This window comes from Amphiprion ocellaris, chromosome 12 (genome assembly GCF_022539595.1).
Source record: "Amphiprion ocellaris isolate individual 3 ecotype Okinawa chromosome 12, ASM2253959v1, whole genome shotgun sequence".
NCBI classification, from domain to species: Eukaryota; Metazoa; Chordata; class Actinopteri; family Pomacentridae; genus Amphiprion; species Amphiprion ocellaris.
The window spans coordinates 34,591,868-34,610,921 of record NC_072777.1 but is presented as its reverse complement, the minus strand read 5'-3'; the positions used below and the strand labels follow the sequence as shown (position 1 = coordinate 34,610,921).

General features: G+C 39.7%; 1 protein-coding gene across 1 annotated transcript; it reads right to left on the bottom strand.

The window, feature by feature from the left end:
* Window positions 1–9,045: 9,045 nt before the first annotated feature.
* On the bottom strand, window positions 9,046–18,729 carry LOC129350162 (uncharacterized). Its single transcript, XM_055015766.1, has 4 exons — window positions 18,069–18,729; window positions 17,563–17,712; window positions 15,805–16,269; window positions 9,046–9,994 (listed from the first exon to the last, which is right to left on the bottom strand). The coding sequence occupies exons 1-3, from the start codon at window positions 18,148–18,150 to the stop codon at window positions 15,986–15,988; spliced, it is 516 nt and encodes a 171-aa protein (XP_054871741.1). The 5' UTR covers window positions 18,151–18,729; the 3' UTR covers window positions 9,046–9,994; window positions 15,805–15,985.
* Window positions 18,730–19,054: the final 325 nt, after the last annotated feature.

The following is a 19,054-nucleotide window of genomic DNA, read 5'->3' as shown; positions in this document are numbered from 1 at the left end:
AAAAAAAATGCGATTTTTCAACATGTAAAAACATGCCATATGATGAAATAATGTAAAGGAGGCCGTGAAAAACACTCCAGAAAGGTTTTCTTTGAAAAAAGAAATCGTAATGTGTATTTTTAGGGGCAAAATTACTTAGTACAATGTGTCTGTAATTGCTGATTACAGCTTTAAATGCTCCTATGCATATCAGCAATTTAATTCAATTGTCAGTGCATTATGAGAACTAGAGAAGGTCAATACACACCAATGAACTTTTAAACAATTCTAATAAAGCACATTTAACATGACTGTAATCATGTGTATTCCAGATATTTGTTACATTGACTACACTGTATGATTCTCAATATGACTGCCGCAGATGGTGCCTCTTGAATTTTTTCTTAGCAGATGACCAAAACGGTGAATTTATAGGATGTGCAGTGTATTCATCAGAAATGAGTGATGCCATGAGAGGCCTAACTGTGACCAGTGATGATCCCATTTACATTTTGATGTTGTGAGGGGCACCGGTTGCCCCAGTGATATAGTGCCGAGGTGTCATGCCTTGGAAACAACTGTTGAACTCCAGAGGTGATGTATACACTGCAGCCACTGAGCAGCTAATTATTCATCCTCCACTATATAATCCGGCGCTGCACTGCACACAGCGCTGGATCATTCTTCTCCTCCTCGTCCCGTCTCCATGTAGTGAGACGTACTCCTGATACTCAGCTGATGGAGCAGCCTGTTTCCCCCCTTGAGCCGCCCACCAGATAGCAGGCGTGGACCCCTGCCGCTCTCTGGAGAGAGCTCGGACCTTCCCCCCTTGGACTGCTCCAATCGGCCGGCCCGCACGCCGAGGGACCCGGCGTCGTCCCTGGCCACTGCAGCCGCGCTCCCCCAGGTGCAGAGCGCCAGCGCGTGCCTCCCCCCTCGCCTGCCGCCCCCCCGGAGCCTGCCTTTCCCCCCTCCCTCTCAGTTTGTGAGTTGATGGCCATAGTTGGCATTAGTTGCTGTTTTTGTTAGTTTTTTTTGTACTAAAACCCTGTTTCTGCCAGTCTGCCCCATGTCTGCTCTGTGCGCCTCACATTTGGGTTCTAAATCTCCTACAAACAGTAACAAAAACGCCATAGCATACTATGTCGAAAAATGTCATTTTTCAACATGTTGTAAAAACATGCCATATGATGAAATAATGTAAAGGAGGCCGTGAAAAACACTCCAGAAAGGTTTTCTTTGAAAAAAAAAATCATCATGAATTTTGGCGCAAAAAAACGCCATAGTATACTATGTCGAAAAAAAATGCGATTTTTCAACATGTTGTAAAAACGTGCCATATGATGAAATAATGTAAAGGAGGCCGTGAAAAACACTCCAGAAAGGTTTTCTTTGAAAAAAAAATCATCATGAATTTTGGCACAAAAAAAAACGCCATAGTATACTATGTCGAAAAAAAATGCGATTTTTCAACATGTTGTAAAAACGTGCCATATGATGAAATAATGTAAAGGAGGCCGTGAAAAACACTCCAGAAAGGTTTTCTTTGAAAAAAAATTATCATGAATTTTGGCGCAAAAAAAACGCCATATGTCGAAAAAAAAATATGATCTTTCAACATGTTGTAAAAACATGCCATATGATGAAATAATGTAAAGGAGGCTGTGAAAAACACTCCAGAAAGGTTTTCTTTGAAAAAAAAACATCATGAATTTTGGCGCAAAAAAAACGCCTTACTATACTATGTCGAAAAAAAAATGCGATTTTTCAACGTTGTAAAAATGTGCTATGTGATGAAATAATGTAAAGGAGGCTGTGAAAAACACTCCAGAAATGTTTTCTTTGAAAAAAAAATCATCATGAATTTTGCCACAAAAAAAACGCCACAGTATACTATGTCGAAAAAAAATGCAATTTTTCAACATGTTGTAAAAATGTGCCATATCTTGTACAATCCTTTATTGAGTTAAACATAAGCATATAAAGGAGGCCCGTAGCGGTCCTGACGTGCAAATCGGTCGTCCGACCTGGGTATAGGGGCGAAAGAGTAATCGAACCTTGGTTGACTGTCTCAAACACAAGGGCAAGTGTGTCTGCATTGTCTTTTGTCACATTTTGGACGACATACTAAACTATGACTTATTTTTCATATTTTGGGCGACAGACTAAACAATGAAGTATTTTTATAAATTGTTTTTTGAGCCTTTTCTTTGGTTAGGTAAGTAAAGAGGAAGACCTGCACTAAAGGTGCCCTGAGCTGGATTCGAACCTGCATTTCAGCTGCAGTCTTGTTTATGAGTCGCTTTCTCAACCAGTTGAGCTACCTGCAGACCTTCTTTGCATTTGTTGGAGGACATACTAAACTATGACTGTTTTCCCCACATTTTGGACTACATAATAAACTATGAAATTTTTGTCACATTTTGGACAACAGATTAAACTATGACATTGTTGTATAAAGTTCTTTTATAAATTGTTTTTTGAGCTTTTTCTTTGGTTCTATTCAATAGGTAAGTAGAGAGGCAGACAAGATAGCCGGGAAGATCTGCACTAAAGGTGCCCCGAGCTGGATTCGAACCTGCAACTCAAATGCAGTCCTGTTTATGAGTCACTCTCTCAACCAGTTGAGCTACCTGTGGATCTTCTTTGCATTTCTTGGATGACATACTAAACTATGACTTCTTAGTCACATTTTGGACAACATACTAAACTATGACATTTTTGTCATATTTTGGACGACATACTAAATTATGACATTTTTTTCATATTTTGGACGACATACTAAACTATGATGTTTTTGTCACATTTTGGACGACACACTAAACTATGATGTTTTTGTCATATTTTGGACGACATACTAAACTATGACATTATTGTCACATTTTGGATGACATACTAAATGATGAAGTTTTTTTTATAAATTGTTTTTTGAGCCTTTTCTTTGGTTCTATTCAAAAGGTAAGTATAGAAGAAGACAGGAGGACCTGCACTAAAGCTGCCCCAAGCTGGATTCGAACCTGCGTCTCATATGCAGTCCTGTTTATGAGTCCCTCTCTCAACCAGTTGAACTACCTGTGGACCTTCTTCCCATTTGTTGGACGACATACTAAACTATGACATTTTTGTGAAATTTTGGACGACATACTAAACTATGATGTTTTTTTCACATTTTGGACGACAAACTAAACTATGACGTTTTTACAATGATGGTTCTACTATGAAACCAGTTTGACATGTTCAGGCGTTCTTTGTGTGAAAACTCAGAGATTTCAGGTATCAGAAGGTGGTTTTCAACTTTCTTTGTTAACTTTCTGCTTCAACTTGAAATTAAATTTCCTTCACTAACCCAGCCCTCTGGACTTCCCGTAAGCTGTGTTCCTATTGGCTGTCCAGGTGGCTGCTTGGTGTTATCAGGAACACCTGAGCAGCTCAGTGTCTTCCTGCTTTGTTTAGCTGCAGACAAACATTTCCTCTGTTTCTCTTCACCAGTGAACCAGGTTCGGTTCCGTTGCTTTAGTTTGTTTTTTAGGCGTTGGCTTGCAGCTTCCAGCAGTAAAATCATCTTTAATGTGTTTCTTGGTGTGTTTTAGGGCTTTGTACTGGATAGTTGTCTTGGTAAATGTGGTTCTTTAGCCACAGTTAGCACATGGTGCTAATGTGTGCAGTGATTAGTGGATTTGGTGCAGCTGAGTTGTGTCTTTATCTTGGCTGTAGTGAGTCTTCAGAGGTTTTTGGTCAGACACATTCTGTATTCTTGTTTGTGAACCAGCGTTGGTTGTCCAGAAGGTAAGAGTTCCTGTCCTGATTCTCTGTTCTCAGAGGTTCTCTGGTAGGCTGCAGGAGACTTTAGCGTTTGGGTTGTGCTAGTTTGGTTTTTGTATGGTTTCATTTGGACGACTATCTTGAGGCCCCTCCATGTGGTTTAGTGAGGTTTTCTGGAACAGTTCTACAAAGCAACCTGCAGCAGAAGAGACTTTGAGAGTTTTTAGGAAGTTCTGGAGACCAGACTTTAGAGCAGCAGAAACATTTGTCAGCAGTTTGAGCAGGAGAAGGTGAGCTTCAGAGTAGAAATGAGACAGAAACCTTCTTGACCCGTGTGGTGAGGTCCTGTACCAAGAGTTTGAGCAGGTTGTGAAGAGTCTGTAGTTCTTTGGTCTGAAAGCACAAGAAGAGTCGACTCATTAAAGGAGAAAACAGGAGATATTGTTGGTTCTTCTGTCCCTCTGCAGTTTTCTTAGACTGAATATCAAGTTTATATTTTAAATGATTTACCATGTGAGCCCAAGAAGACTTCAATAAACTCCCTCCATCCCCTGAACACAACACGTTTCATTACCATGTTAAATCTTTTAAAAAAATGTTTTTGAGTTTTAATCATAGTTTTAGCTTAGTTTTTTCTCTTTGCTTGTTTAGTTTTGTCATCTGTGTGAAAGGTGCTAAACAAATAAAGCTGAATTGATAAACTGAATAATTGACTAACTCATGATTGTGACAACAGAAGTATTTTCATTGTGATTTAAGGGTTTATTTCATTTTTAAGGTTGGGGTTAAAATCTTGACAGAAAAGGAAGATGAAAGAAATAAACTACATAACCAATTTTGTTTAATTTCATACTTGCATGTTTTGCATCGTGTTTAATTATCTAATTCAATATTTTGTCAGTTTAATATCATTTAATTGTATTTAATGTTTAATTTTATTAAACTGACAAAATATTGAATTAGCTAATTAAACACGATACAAAACATGTATGAAATTAAACAAAATTTTTAAAATAACATTATTAAATATTACAGAAAAGATTTTACATAATTACACATTTAAAAAATACTTTTTAAACAAGAATCATATTAAACTTTTTAAAAAATGCAAAACATTAAATTTGATTATTGAACCTTTAAAAAGACAAAACATTTAATTAAAAAATTGAATGTTTAATTAGAAAATTACATCTTAAAGACAATAAAACTTCAAATAGGAATTAAACAGAAAATACAACAAATCATTTAAAAAGAAAACTAAACATTAAAAGGTGGTAAAACATTTAAAAAGAAAAACCTTAAAGATTTAATCGAAAAATTAAACATTGGGAAAGAAAAGGACATTTTTCAAACAAGCCGATAAAACATTTGAAAAAACAACAAACATTAAAAAGACAAAACATTTCTAAATCAGACATTAGAAAAGAATAAAAGGTGAGAAAAGAGCAAAACTAAACATTTAAGAAGAATCAAACTAAAGACAAAACATTTGAAAAGACACCAGTTAGACTTTAGAAGATCAAATTAAACAGAAGAGACAATAAAACGATCAAAAAGAGCAAAAACAGATAAAGGTCTTCAAGCATTTTCTAGTCTGAAACGAAAACATCAAGTTGTTTCTTCAAAAATTTCCTCTTTCTATGTTCTTGGTTTGATTGTGGATAGATTTACTAAGAACTCATTTCAGAAAACTGCTTTCCAGATAAAGTCTACTAGTAGTTGAAGGCATTGATCAAACTAATGTTACCTTCTGATCTCCACAAACTTTACTGTTCAGTGAAGAGAATCAAAGTTTGTTGAGGATTTCTAAAAAACCCACAGGTGAAGGTCTGAGAGGAACTCAGATGGATGATCTAAATGTGAAATCAAGACTCATGGTCACAAGTTTTAAGGCTTCTGTTAACCATAAAGTTCAAACTAACAGAGAAGTACTAAGAAACTTCTAAAACTTCAGTCCTCAGACTGTCTGAAGGTTCAAACTAACAGAAAACTACTCAGGAACTTAGAAGATTTCAATCCTTGGACTGTCTGAAGGTTCAAACTAACAGAGAACTACTGTGGGACTTCGAAAATTTCAGTCCTCAGACTGTCTGAATGTTCAAACTAACAGAGAACTACTCAGGAACTTAGAGGATTTCAGTCCTCAGACTGTCTGAAGGTTCAAACTAACAGAGAACTACTGTGGGACTTAGAAAATTTCAGCCCTCAGACTGTGTGAAAGCTCAGGTCCTGAGGACTTGGGAGGTGTGGAGGCTTTGGAAAGTCTTGGAACTGAGGGTTCCACCCTCCAGCACAAAGGCTGAAGTCCAACCTCCTGAGAAAAAGGCCGAGTCGAGACTCGAGTTAAAAGAAAAAAAAAAAAAAAATCGAAAACGACAAAAAATAGATGACAAATACGCAAAAAAAGGAAGAATTAGTATCTGAGCGAATAGCTCAGGGGATAAGAAGACGGACTACCAAGTGGTAGGTCGCAGGTTCGAGTCCCACCACCGGCCTTTTTCTTTCTTTGTCTTTGTCAGGATTTTCAAAAGTTTAAGCAGTGTCTGGTCTTGAACCAGCGACCTGCAGCTCCATAGGCAAATCCTTAACTCACTGAGCTACAGATCAGATACAAAGAAATAAATTCGTCGTCCCTTTGGCATCGTAGTTCCTGAAGTGACCACATAGGTGGAGCCAAGGCGGAGTCTGGGTGGAGTCAGGGCGGAGAGTAGGCGGGGAGGTGGGTGGCGGCCTCCCCCCTCTACTCCCCCGCCTCCCCCCACCACCCACCACACCTTCCCCCGCCTGACGAGTTTTTCGAGTCTCCAGGAGTTCTTCGAGTCTCCACGGGTTTTCCCCAGTTTCTGGAGTTTCCACCAGGTCGGAGGCAGAACAAGTTGTCATGAAGAGGTGTTGAAGTCGGCCAGGATGGACTGACTTTTACAGCGACTAGAAGGAAGACCACTAGAAGAGCAGGTCTTTAACCAGCATCCATAAAATCCATGGAGTCGCTCCACAGAAATGAAAGGTCAATTTTTATCAACCTCCATCCACATGTTCAACTTCATATCTTTACTTGGAGATTTTTAGCACCACAAACCTTTAGTATCACACTTTATTATCATTTATTAGGACTTTAATGGAATCCACCAGCAGATTTACTTTTTGTTGACAAACTTTATTCTTGTCGTCGTGGGACTGCAGTATTTAAAACTGTTTCTTCTATTTGACCTCATGTTTATTAGTTTTAGTGGAGAAAGTTATTTAATTGTCGATTAATCTCTTAAAAACCAAATAAATTGGGTTAGTCAAGAGCTTTAAATTTCTTACTTTGTCATATTTTCAGTATGACTAAAAAAATATAAAAATAAAGTGTCTTGAGACAATTTGACCTGTAACTGGCATTATATGAATAAAATAGAATTTAAATTGTATGTATCTTGTAATGTTGGAGTAATTCAGCCATATATGTTGGAAAACACATTTTCTTTGTCCATTAATCTGTTGCTTGTTTTCTCCACTAATTCATTTCTTGTTTTGGTTTATAAAATGTCAAACCCAAATATATTCAGTTTTCTGTCATAAAAACCAAAAAGATTTACATTCATGATGCAGGAATCAGGCAGGTTTTCACTTTTTATCTTAGTTTAGTCAGAAAGACAGTTGATAAGGTGTGAATTGTTGCAGCTTGTGAGCCGTAGAAGGTTTTAATCTTTGGGGCCGAGTGTCAAAAAACATTTAGAAACCAACATCAACAAAACACTCAACAAAGATTTGAACATCATTAAAGGGAAATCCAACTTTTGCATGACAATGTCTAATTAAAGGACATTTATTTCCAACGTAAATGTGTGATATTCATCCTCTGGAGCTTTCTCTTCACATCGTCTTCCACCTGGACTGGTTTGGTCGGGAGCATGTGCAACAAACATTTGAAAAACTGCACTTTACCATCAATGAATGACACTGAAGTTTAATCTCTACATAAATGAGACTGAGTCTGGATGTGCTGCTCTGTCATTAACTCCTAAGTTTAGGGAAAGTTCAAACAAAAGAGGACAGTTCAGATAAGACTTGAGAATGAGCTTATTTTGAACAAACATCTCAGACTTTCTGAGCTTCAGCACCTCTAGCAAGATAATTTAACAACAAGCAACTCAAGAGATCCAGAAGTTGGAGAGAATTAGCTTTAGCTGAGCCAAAGAACATGTGGGATGCTAACCTAGCAAACATTTCAGATTTTTCTCTGTGAATTCTGGAAATAATTTCCTATTTAATGACAGAGCTACACATCTTAACTCAGTCTCATTAAAACAGACTCTAATTCAGTGTCATCCATCCATATTAAAGTGCAGTTACCCAAAATGTTTGTTGCATGAGCTCCAACAAAACCTGTCCAGGTAGAAGGCCACTTTGACAAACAGGAAGTGGAAGATTCCAAGCAGATTTATAGAAGGGGGAACCGGACTGTACTAAGTGTGGTCGAGTATAGAGGGGTGTTTTGTGGGTTTTTAAGGCTGATAGTGATTATTAGTGAGACATTTGGAGAAGATATTTATTTGCAGTAAATGAAAGTATTTAAAATCTTGGAGTTAAACTTAGAAGAACACAAACTCTAACAGAAAACTTTGTTGATACGTTTTTGTTTTGTTTACAGATGTTAGGTTAAAGGAGTTTTATTCGTTACGTATAACCAATCAAATCACTCCAGAAGACAGAGCGACCACAGGTAGAAAAGGTTCAGAGCCAAAGTAGCACCATTTTTAAATGTATTTATTACCATGAATCAGTAAAAAATAAAATACTGCTAATCAGTAAATCAGTCAGCCCACAATTACTACAATTCTACAATGTATGTCTCTTTGCTTTGACTTGTTATTTGTACAATATACAATGTATATGATGGCGTTTTTTCATACCTAAGGCTCTACTATGATGTTTTCTAAGAGACATACCATGCTACTCTGGTTGTTCTGGTCCTGGGCTGCTGCACTCCTCCTCTGTTGTTTTCTGGATTGTACTCAGCTTCATGCCTTCGTCCATCCGGCCTCCGTTGACTCGTCCCGCCTGCTGTCTCTGGAGCTGAAGCTGGATTGGAACAGACCAAAGTACAGTCCAATCACGATGCCAGCTGCCTCTCAAAAGGCTCCTTCATCTGGCAGGTGGCAGCACTTCTTCTGAGGGGAAGCTGAGCTGGTCCAGCAGAACTTTGGAGATGTGTTCCAGTGGTTGGTGGATGTGTGGGGAGATAGAGAGGGACATTTGAATTGTTCAGAAAGGAAAACAGGAAACCCATTGGTAGTTTTAGTTTAGGGTGCTACTGCAGTGTGTTTTTGGGTTTTAAGAGGTGAACAGGAAGAGTTTTTCTCGTATTGATTATCTTTTACTTTGTTCCTGTTTGGAATGCCCATCAATGTCAACATGAAGTTCACTTTTAGTTCTGTTGATTTATTTTTATTTTACTAACACCCATTTGTTTTTAACCCCCTCACATGTTGTGTTGTTGTAAACTTACTCTTTCAAATAAATTCTCGTCTAACTCTCTGGAAACCAGGGTTTGGACTGTTTTTGTGTTGCTCCTCACCTACTGACAGCTGTGGACTAAAGGCTATACTGTGACGTTTTTAGAGCGACATGCTATACTATGATGTTTGTTGGGCGACACGCTATACTATAGGCTACTAAAGTTACTATACTTTTACTTGTGCAATGAAATTATTATTCTATGGCATTTTTTAGATGACATATTATACTCTGATGTTTTCTTGAATTACATACTATTTTGACAATATACTGCACTATGACATTTTTTGAACCACATATCATACATGACAATTTTAGGCAACATCCTATCATTTTGCGCTTTTTGAACCACATAATATTCTATGTTTTGTTTTCTTTCTTGCCAACATGCTGTACTATGAACTACAGGCCATACGATGTTATTCTTGAGTAAAGTATACTATACTTTGACATTTTCTGAACTACATCCTATACTATGGTGTTATACACAGAGTGCTTTGGTTACATGTTGATTTATAATCTAGATTTTTTTTCTGTTTTGTTTTTTGACAGGATTACCACAGACCTGACCATGAACACCGTTGACACCCACCTCAGGGAGATGCTGCCTAAGATCTCAAGGCTGCTTGGTCGTGGTCTTTCTGGCACGTACTCTTCCAAGATGAACCGGGAAGTTTAACACTGATGGAATGACACCAGGTCTAAGCCGACAAACTTCCAATTCCTCCTCAACCCATAGTCTCTGGGAAATCTACATGGAGTAAGAAAAGTAGACAGAGAAGTAATTAAGTCTGTACACGACATATTAAAAAGAAATCATACTCATAAATTAAGTACAACGAACTGAATTCGCCAATATACTGGAGACCAGAGCTATTTAATTTGATAAGTATAACCTTGTTTAGTAACATTTCAATTATTTGAGAGCAGTCCTAAAGAACTGCCTGTAATCCCAATCATAAAATGGGTTTGGAGGAAGAACATAGATGGTAATCTGGATATACATGATTTAGGCTTTATAACTACTATTGGTAGTATTGGTGGTAGTAATAGCAATGTGACTACTACTAGTAGTACTGATAGTACACACTACTGCTGCTGATACTGGCACTGCTACTACAACTTGTAATACTATTACAAATGCTGATACTACTTCTACGACACTAACAGCTGTTTATACTACTACTGCTGCTTGTACTTTTAGTATTACTACTACTGCTTTTACAACTATACTACAGCTACTATTAATCGTCTGGTATTTGGTTGTCAAGCTGCTAGCTCGCGGCTAACTAGTTAGCTCTCACAGACTGGAAGCTCTCAACAAGATTTCATCATGAAAAAAGAGCCAAAAACTATTCTTACCTATGAAAAATCATTCCAAGTTTCCTTGTCTCAATCGTACGACGCAGTGTGCAACTGTATGCAGCACAGTGAGCCAGCATACTTGTTGTTTCCGTTTTCACACCGTCTACATCAACACAATGCACTGAAACTTTGCCCCCACTAGCTTAGCCTCGCTGTAGCCGCAGCTCAAAGGGGCGTGTCCTATCTACTCATTCATATCTATGAGAACAACGATGGCTGCACATAAGGACGCCTGATGTTGATTAGCTGCGTAAATACCATTATATACAGTCTATGGTAAATACGTATGTGAATCGTATCATTGGCTGCAGCAGCCAGTCACCGGTCACTCACTGACTCACATTGAAAAATAGCACAGAATGAATTTTTACGTGTTTATTTTATTTACAATTTAGGTTAGATTGTTTTTTTTTGTGCGCAGTGCAGATTTTCTGTGCGCGGAGACCGTGTCAGCAGTGCGCAATTGCGCACGCGCGATGCTTAGAGGGAACAGTGATCACAAGTGCTCTAAATGATGAGAAAAATAGTTCTAAATTTTCTGTTAATTGAGTATTTGATTAATTTTAATTTAATATTAAGAAATAGAATTATGCATTTTTCAAAAATAATAATAATTTAGTACAACTTCACAATAATTCAGTTGCGCTTCTATAAACTGTTGGGTAGATACATTTAAAATAAAATATATTTTTAAGGTTATTCATGTTTTTGTGGTAAAATCTTAATTTTTAAATCCACTAAAGCTGAAAAAAATACAATATTTTTCTCTGAAATATAGTTCAGTAAAAGCATAAAGTTGCTTGAAAAGAAAACACTCAAATACAAATAACTCTAATTTGTACTTGCCTGTAAGTACAGAATACTTAGTTACATTTTAATGCTGATAATCCCATTTTTAAAAAATACAGTTTGACTTAAACTCATAAGGACTAAAATTTCACCTCATATAGATTTTTACACATCTATAATTTCACTTTATTTCATGATAAAAACCTCATTGCAGATGGTATCAGAGACTAAAACAACATTCTCTCTAAGGATGTTATTTTTTGATGACTCACGCTGGTCTGGATTCTCACACTGTTGTTTAATTGGCTTCTTTGGAAATGTGGCGGCTGAGACGACAACAGCATCTGAGTCACATCTTTTAACACTCATTAAGCCACTCAGTGACCCTGCGCTCCCTAAACCCAGGCATCTGCATTCATTAAATACATTTAACAGCAACTTGCAGGCTGAATTTTGCAATAAAAGTTTGGAAAGTTAATGTGAATTAATCTGGTTTATGAGACACTTTGCAGTTCATCAGTCTAACCCACCATTTTGTCATCATGGAGAATGACTGTGTTTGTGCACAAACTTCAGCTTGTCAGGACATCGAGTTCACACTTTTCCAACAACAGATCAAACTTTCGAGTCTTGTGTCGGTAAAGAGTTGAGACTTTAATGTTGCATTTGTAGCAAAAAATGATGTCATGTGGGGCGCTGATCTGACCCGGATTTCCACAGATCCCAGATTCTCCTGTCTCAATAAAAACTACTGGAGACACAAACTCATAAACACACCAGAGAACATTTGAATAAATTGGAGTGTTTCAGTCACTTCTGTATAGACTGAAGGCCGCTGGGAACTGCTCATCTTCACTGTCGAGGTGCATTTACCTCAGACAAACCCATTAATTTGTCCTTGATTGCCTTTTATGTCTTTCAATCCTTGTCCGTCCCTCGTCTCCATGACACCCAGCAGGCTGGTAATTAGAAAGCTGAGGTCTGTCTAATGAATTTACATTTTGGACCTCTTCAGTGTCAAACTCCTCTCAGGATCCATATTTCTTGACATCACGATGAGATTGTTTTTTTTTTGTGGAGTGCATAAAGTTACATTATGTGGTGCAACATCGAGATATCTGGTTTCTGCTACATTATTCTACACATTACAGTTTTTCTCAGTCACTTTGGTACGTTTCTCAGATCAGAATTGAAATTCTTTAAACTACTTGTTCAGTCTTCACATCATTGTGTCATTTGTGCTCAAATGTTTTGTTTCATCCATGCAAATGATTCTGTACAATTCTCTGCTGTTTCCTATATTATCAATTGCTTATGTCATGTTGATCTAAATGTATTCTAATGGGTCTCAGTTGAATAGTCTCACCCTCCACAACATTTAGGCATTAGTTCATCACATCAGTCTTTACAGGCAAAATGATTGAACAAGTTGTCATAATATGTCAAGGATATTTCTATACATTTCCATTAAACTTTTTTTCTAAATCTGTCCTGAATTGGTAAATTGCTCCCAGGTGAATCTTGATTTTCTCTAACGAAGGGAAATGTGTGAAGGGTTATTGTTTTCTGAAATTACTCAAAGACGCAAGAGAAGATATTCCTGATGAGGATGAGAATTTGTGTCCAACAGACAGGAACATCAGGAGGTGTAGGAAGACTGGACTGGAATTCCTACAGCTGCATGTACAGTTTTCCCTCAGGAGATTGTCCCATGTTCACATTTCTACTTCTGTTTTTTTTTTCTTTGTGCTATGCAGCGCTGTTTTTCTTTCTGTATCACAGTGTTGAGTCTGTCACCAAATTACAGCACAAACAGTGAAAGCTGAAATGTGAATCTTGTCCAGTCTCTTGTAATCAATCTCCCACAGACACTAAGGTGGAACTTGCAATTTAAAATAACTGTCATCAGAACTTTATCCACAGTTTACATCAAAACATCCCTCCACAGTACACTGTTAGAATGACAACATGAATAAACAATCTGACTGTTTCATTCATACAATGACACCAGCACTGGTCATTCTGATGCCACTGACATGTTCACTGACAGATTTTTACTTTTTAAAGATGAACTAAGGATTTTGAGCAAGGGACTGGCTTTTGCAGGTAATCCGTGGTGGTTTGCTATTTGTACGAATTGTTTTGAGAAATGCACTTACTGTTTTGCAAATGTCAAGGATGATTTAAGAAATGCACCAAAGTGACTGAGAAAAACTGTGATTCTCAGGCGTTGCCAGCCTGTGAGTAGCTCTTTAACCCTCGTGTCGTCCTGCGGGTGAAAATTGACCCGTTTTAAAGTTTGAAAATGTGAAAGAAAAATTTAATTTCACAGTGAAACTTCTGATGTCCACATTCTCAACATTTTTGGGAAATCTTTGAACATTTTTTGATGGAAAAAAAAGAAATGTTAAAAACGTTTCTTAAGAACATTCACAAAAAAAATTATTGGAATTTTCTTCCTGAATGTTTTGCAAATTTTCAGAAATTTGGGGAATTCTTTGGCTGAATTTTGTGATTTTTTTCAGACAAGGAAACAATATTTTTTGGTGCCTGTAAATGAAGACAACAGGAGGGTTAAATGATGTGATATGCCGTAAAGGTCTCAGGCACTTAAAGTAAAGAGACGATGCTTTTAGAAATAACGCCAAGCCTCTAGCTGTAGTCAGACTGCAAAATGAATCTGGGACCATTCAGATGCCTCCCTGATGCTGCTGGATAAGAATCTGTGCACCGTACTATACAACAGAGATGCTAATCAACAGAATTCCTACTCATCCGAATAGAAAACATATCTCGCTGGATCTCGGCGACGGAGACAAGCAGGCAGCGATCGCATTCTCTCACTCCGCTCGGGATCTTTGACGTCCGAGGCACCGACTGGGACCCTCATATTGTGCGATTGTTGAAAGTTCATTTTCTCCCTGATATGCAAGCGGCAAAATCAACAGTGACAATTCAATTTTCCACGTTCCACGACTGTTGAGCTGCTCCCGAACCCCAAACCACACACATCTGCTGATAAGCGTCTCCACACAGTGAGGAAAGTTGGTGCCAAATGCAGTTTGCACAGCATCTCTTTGACCTTGGCATGATTGCCTGTGAGGCACTTTAATTTAATCAGCTTCCCCAAGCTTGAAGCTGTGCTCATTGTTAAGGAGAGCAGGACCAGGGAGCAGTAGCCACACACACACACACACACACACACACACACACACACACACACACACACACACACACACAGGCAGGCACATGAAGGTGTACTCCTTCTTGTGCTGAGGCAAGGGTAGCGGCACACCAAAGCTCCAGGGACCGGGGCCTCACATCCACACAAAGGCCAGCAGACAGAGGAGTTTGCCAGGCATCTCCATCAAACAGGGCCGTCTCTAATTATGTCATCAATCAGGGATGAGATGACGGGCAGGTACTCAATTAATGGCCATTGGAATGCAGCGCCGGTTCTTCGGGCACCGTGCCATCTCTGTCATCTTAGACAGGCAGCAGGACATACACATCAATGCACCCGGAGAATGCATGAGGCCGGGGCCAGGACAAACACATGCAGCCATTGTACGGGGCCCAGAAGAATGTCCGAGCCGCATTCTTTGCTGCACGGCTGCTGAATTAATCTTCTGCTTCGGAGGGGAATCTGTAAATGCACGTCTTAAAGATTACAGCGACACATTGGCTCGTTAGTACCATCCTTCTTTTGTTGTCCTTATTGCAGTAAAATGTTTTTATGGCTTTGCTTTGCTTGTCCATCTGCTTCTCTGACTTGCTGGGATGATGCATCGTCACAGTTTTATGGCTTTTAAAACTGGCCTAATATGGCTGCCATATAATTTATTTTAAGTCGTTTAGTTCAAGAGGTGACACTCCGGGACTGTGTTTTGGCATTTGGACAGGACAGCGATTAGCCTGCTCGGGTGCTGTAGTTAAACTGTAAAAAATTTAAAGGTGCACTGTGGAGTTCTTGACCCCAATAGTGGTGCTTTGATAATGTGGGTTTCAAATATCCTAAACAACATCTATTAAGGAAAGTGGATGCATGATTTAAGACGGTGGACCATTGTTTCCAATATAAGTTGCTCACAAGTTTTCAAAATTCTCATAAAGATCCTGATTTTAGAATAGAATAGAATATATATTTTATTGATCCTTAATAGGAAACTAATTTGTAACAGCAGCATGTTAACATTAGTCTGAGATCATACTATCTGCCAACGAGAGTTCACTGTGATTGCTGCCATTGTTGTTTACATTCCTCCTACTGCACAAGCTCAGACTGGAGAGACCAGGTCCACCATCTCCTCCAACCTCCTCCTCCAACCCAAACTTCTACCTTCATCCTCTCCAGCTTGCCTCTCCTCTACCAGCTCTGGGACCTCCATCAGCTCAGTCCAACCTCACCTCACTCCTCCTTCTCTGTTGTCTCAGTTGTCTGTAGCCGCGATTCCAGAAGCATCTACTCGGCGCGGTACGGCTCACCACTACTGTATTTGACTCGGCTCGTCTCGGTTTAGTTGTTTTTCCATATAGCCTCATCGTGGGTGGAGTCGTCACAGCACGGCGAGCTGGAAGTCCCTTAACGTCATTTGTGTGCGACACAAACGCAACATAACGGAGGCGATGGTTCACCTGCTGCTCGGTCTGTGGCTGCCTGCCCCAGCTGCCCCAGTACACCCAGGAATGACTGGCTGAAGGCAGCATTCTGGGCCATCTCCTCCCGCTGCAAGGCCGCTTCATTCTCTCTTGCCTCACTGAGGAGCAACTGGATGTTCTCATCATGCTGGGCATGACTCCACTCCTCCTCAGCCTGCATCTCCACAAGTACGCTTGGAAGGTCCAATTTTCTGTTGCCCCTTTTCCTCTTGCCTAGACCAAAGACAGAAAAGTGATCAGAATCAGCTTTAATGGCCAAGTAAGTACACAACATACAAGGAATTTGGGTTCGGCTGTTGGTGTCACACTAGGAATATGGAAGAGAATAATAAAAAAATAAACTATAGAAAGAGGAACAGGGAGGAAAAAGAAATAGTAGCAAAATTAAATAAAACAATATATACAGAAACTTACAGCTAGACTGGAATAAACACATTAGCAAAACGATAATTGCTATAAACACAGTAGTGCAAAAGCAGAACATGCTGTTCATGGTGAAAAAAAAATGCTGTACCTGTCCATTGGAATACTGACTATTGTACAGGTGTGTAGGAATGGCTCAGCTGTTTATTACAGTGATGGCAGTGGGGAAGAAACTGTTTTTGTGTCTGGTGATTTCTGTGTACAGGGATCTGTAGCGCCTGCCAGAGGGGAGGGGGGAGACAGTTTAATGTCCAGGGTGAGTGGGGTCTCTGATGATGTTTTCTGCAGTCCGTACTATAGGATGTAGTCTGTTTCTGTCTTGCTGTGTGGCTGATCCAGAGGTGCACAGGACAGATCGGATGACTGCAGTGTAGAACTGGATCAACAGCTCCTGTGGCAGGCCATGTCTCCTCAGCTGTCGTAGGAAATATGTCCTCTGCTGAGCCTTTTTCAGGATGGAGTGGATGTTCGTCTCCCACTGCAGGTCCTGAGAGATTGTAGTCCCCAGGAGCTTGAAGGACTCCACAGCTATGATGTGACGTGTTTAGCCACCCGTCCATTGATTTTCAATCATGATCATGTCTTTGATAGTTTTACTTTAATAAATTTTTGGCACTCTTTACTTTAACCGAAGCACAAACAGTACCTCCTCCACCACAACTAAAAACAACATGGTGTGAACTTCATTTCATCTTGCGCACATTTTGGAGTTACTAAGAACAGCTGTGTTTTCTTATTTCTAAGTATATTTTCATCCAGTCATTCAGTTTCACAGCTACCAAGTGACTATAAGTAGAATGGTTGCAATACTACACTGCACCAGAATGTAAATTAATTAGAGTGACTTTCTTGTTAAGTCAATGGAAAAAAAATGCAGCTGCATGTGTTCTGTTTATGTGTCTCTGTAGCTACATGTAGCTTTCATCAGGTGTTCCTGAGCTGGCAGCTGCACAGTTTGCATTTACACCTGCCTGAATTCTTGGTCGTTGGTCTCCCTGTTCTGATCATGCTTGCAGGCATTTACACCTGTAGTAATAATAGTAATGCGAAAATCAACCATGGTCTCTGTTTACCGTGTCTTACCGGTGATAAAACTTTGCTGTGATGCGCTGGAGGTTGATGTTGACAGTGTCGGTGTCCGAGCTGGTACTGGTGTCGAAGCTGGTGCTGGAGAGGAGGCAGGGGAGCTGGGGGCTCCATGAGGTGGAGGAGGCTTCGCATGTTGAAAGGATTCTTGAACACAAATAAACACTCACCCTAAGTACACGAAAGACACATTGTAACTTGTGAAAAAAAATAAACCTGTACGACCACTAGCTTAGTTCGTCATGCTGACTGATGTATTAGCTTCTGAGAGCTAAACGTTAGAAACAGCAGCACGAAATACAAGCGGAGCACGGAGCTAGCGCTGATGGCTAACTAGCTAGCGCTGATGGCTAACTGGCTAGCGCCGATAGCTAACTAGCTAGCTTATTGTCTGCTACAGGAGACAACGACGTTACTTTCTAAATATACTTGTTTGCTGAAAGGGAGCTTGCCACCAATGGGATAAATGATGCAAAAGTTTCTTGAAGTCACAAAACACTCACCATTCTTGAACGTCTCCAATAATGCAGCAGCTGAGTCTCCCTCCTGTTGCTCGTCGGTGCGGTGCCAGTAAATAGCTTCCATTAAACCTCTTCCAACACCTCCTGGTTGACCCACGCCGGCTGCTGTGGTCCTTGGTGGACCGATAGTCACTTTTGAGCTTTTTCAGCTTCTCCCTACACTGCTTCTGTCCTCTTTATATACAGTCTACTGTATATGTGAGCCGCCATCCGCTCAGAGACCTCCTGATAAACTTTCTCCGTCCAGCTCCCTCTGTATTCTTTGGTCCGCCACCAAACACAGAAAAGTCTCGACCTCTTCATTCACCCACAGTACAGGTCTGGCTGTCATATTAAAATTATGAAGAACAGAGAGCTCCGTGAAGAGCAATGCACACCGTTGCTGTTTAGTTTTTTTTAAATGTCGGTTTTGTTTTCGTGCTGGAGTCGCTCTCGTGTGTCGTCACTCCCTGTCCAATCAGTGGCCTGCACTCCTTGTCCAATCAGTGGCCTGCACTCCTGTCCAATCAGTGGCCTGCACTATGTAGACGTCACATCTCGGCTCACTTCATCTCGCTTGGAACATCAGCCGAGAAGGTACGGAAAACCGTGCCTGATAACATGCACTAATCCATATGGAAACGCTCGCAAACAAAGACGAGCCGAGCTGCACTGCGCCGAGTAGGTGCTTGTGGAATCGCGGCTGTCCAGCTGGCTCCGTTGCTCCGCAGGTAGAACTTCACTGAGAAAAGGTAGCAACGATCTTTTCCATCCATTTCCTCTTCTCACTCCTCCAAGATAATCAAAAAAAGTAGAATAAAAAAAACACCTAAATCGTCAACGATTGTGAAAAACCCCAAAAACATTTGGCATCAAGGATAAAAACACACTAAGCTAAAAAGCTGCGGTACCAGGCTGCCGCATCACCGGCGCCCTCTTGTTGTCTTTTGTTTTCATTAAAACTTTTGTTTTATGGCCCTTTTTTGCTA

What these genes read in the sequence shown, in the direction of transcription:
- LOC129350162 (XM_055015766.1), bottom strand. Translation starts at nt 18,150, where the DNA reads ATGGAAGCTATTTACTGGCACCGCACCGACGAGCAACAGGAGGGAGAC. An exon ending in ATTGGAGACGTTCAAGAATG is followed by an intron (nt 17,713 to 18,068) that starts GTGAGTGTTTTG and finishes TTTGTGTTCAAG; the next exon opens with AATCCTTTCAACATGCGAAG. An exon ending in ACAGCAAAGTTTTATCACCG is followed by an intron (nt 16,270 to 17,562) that starts GTAAGACACGGT and finishes TCTTTGGTCTAG; the next exon opens with GCAAGAGGAAAAGGGGCAAC.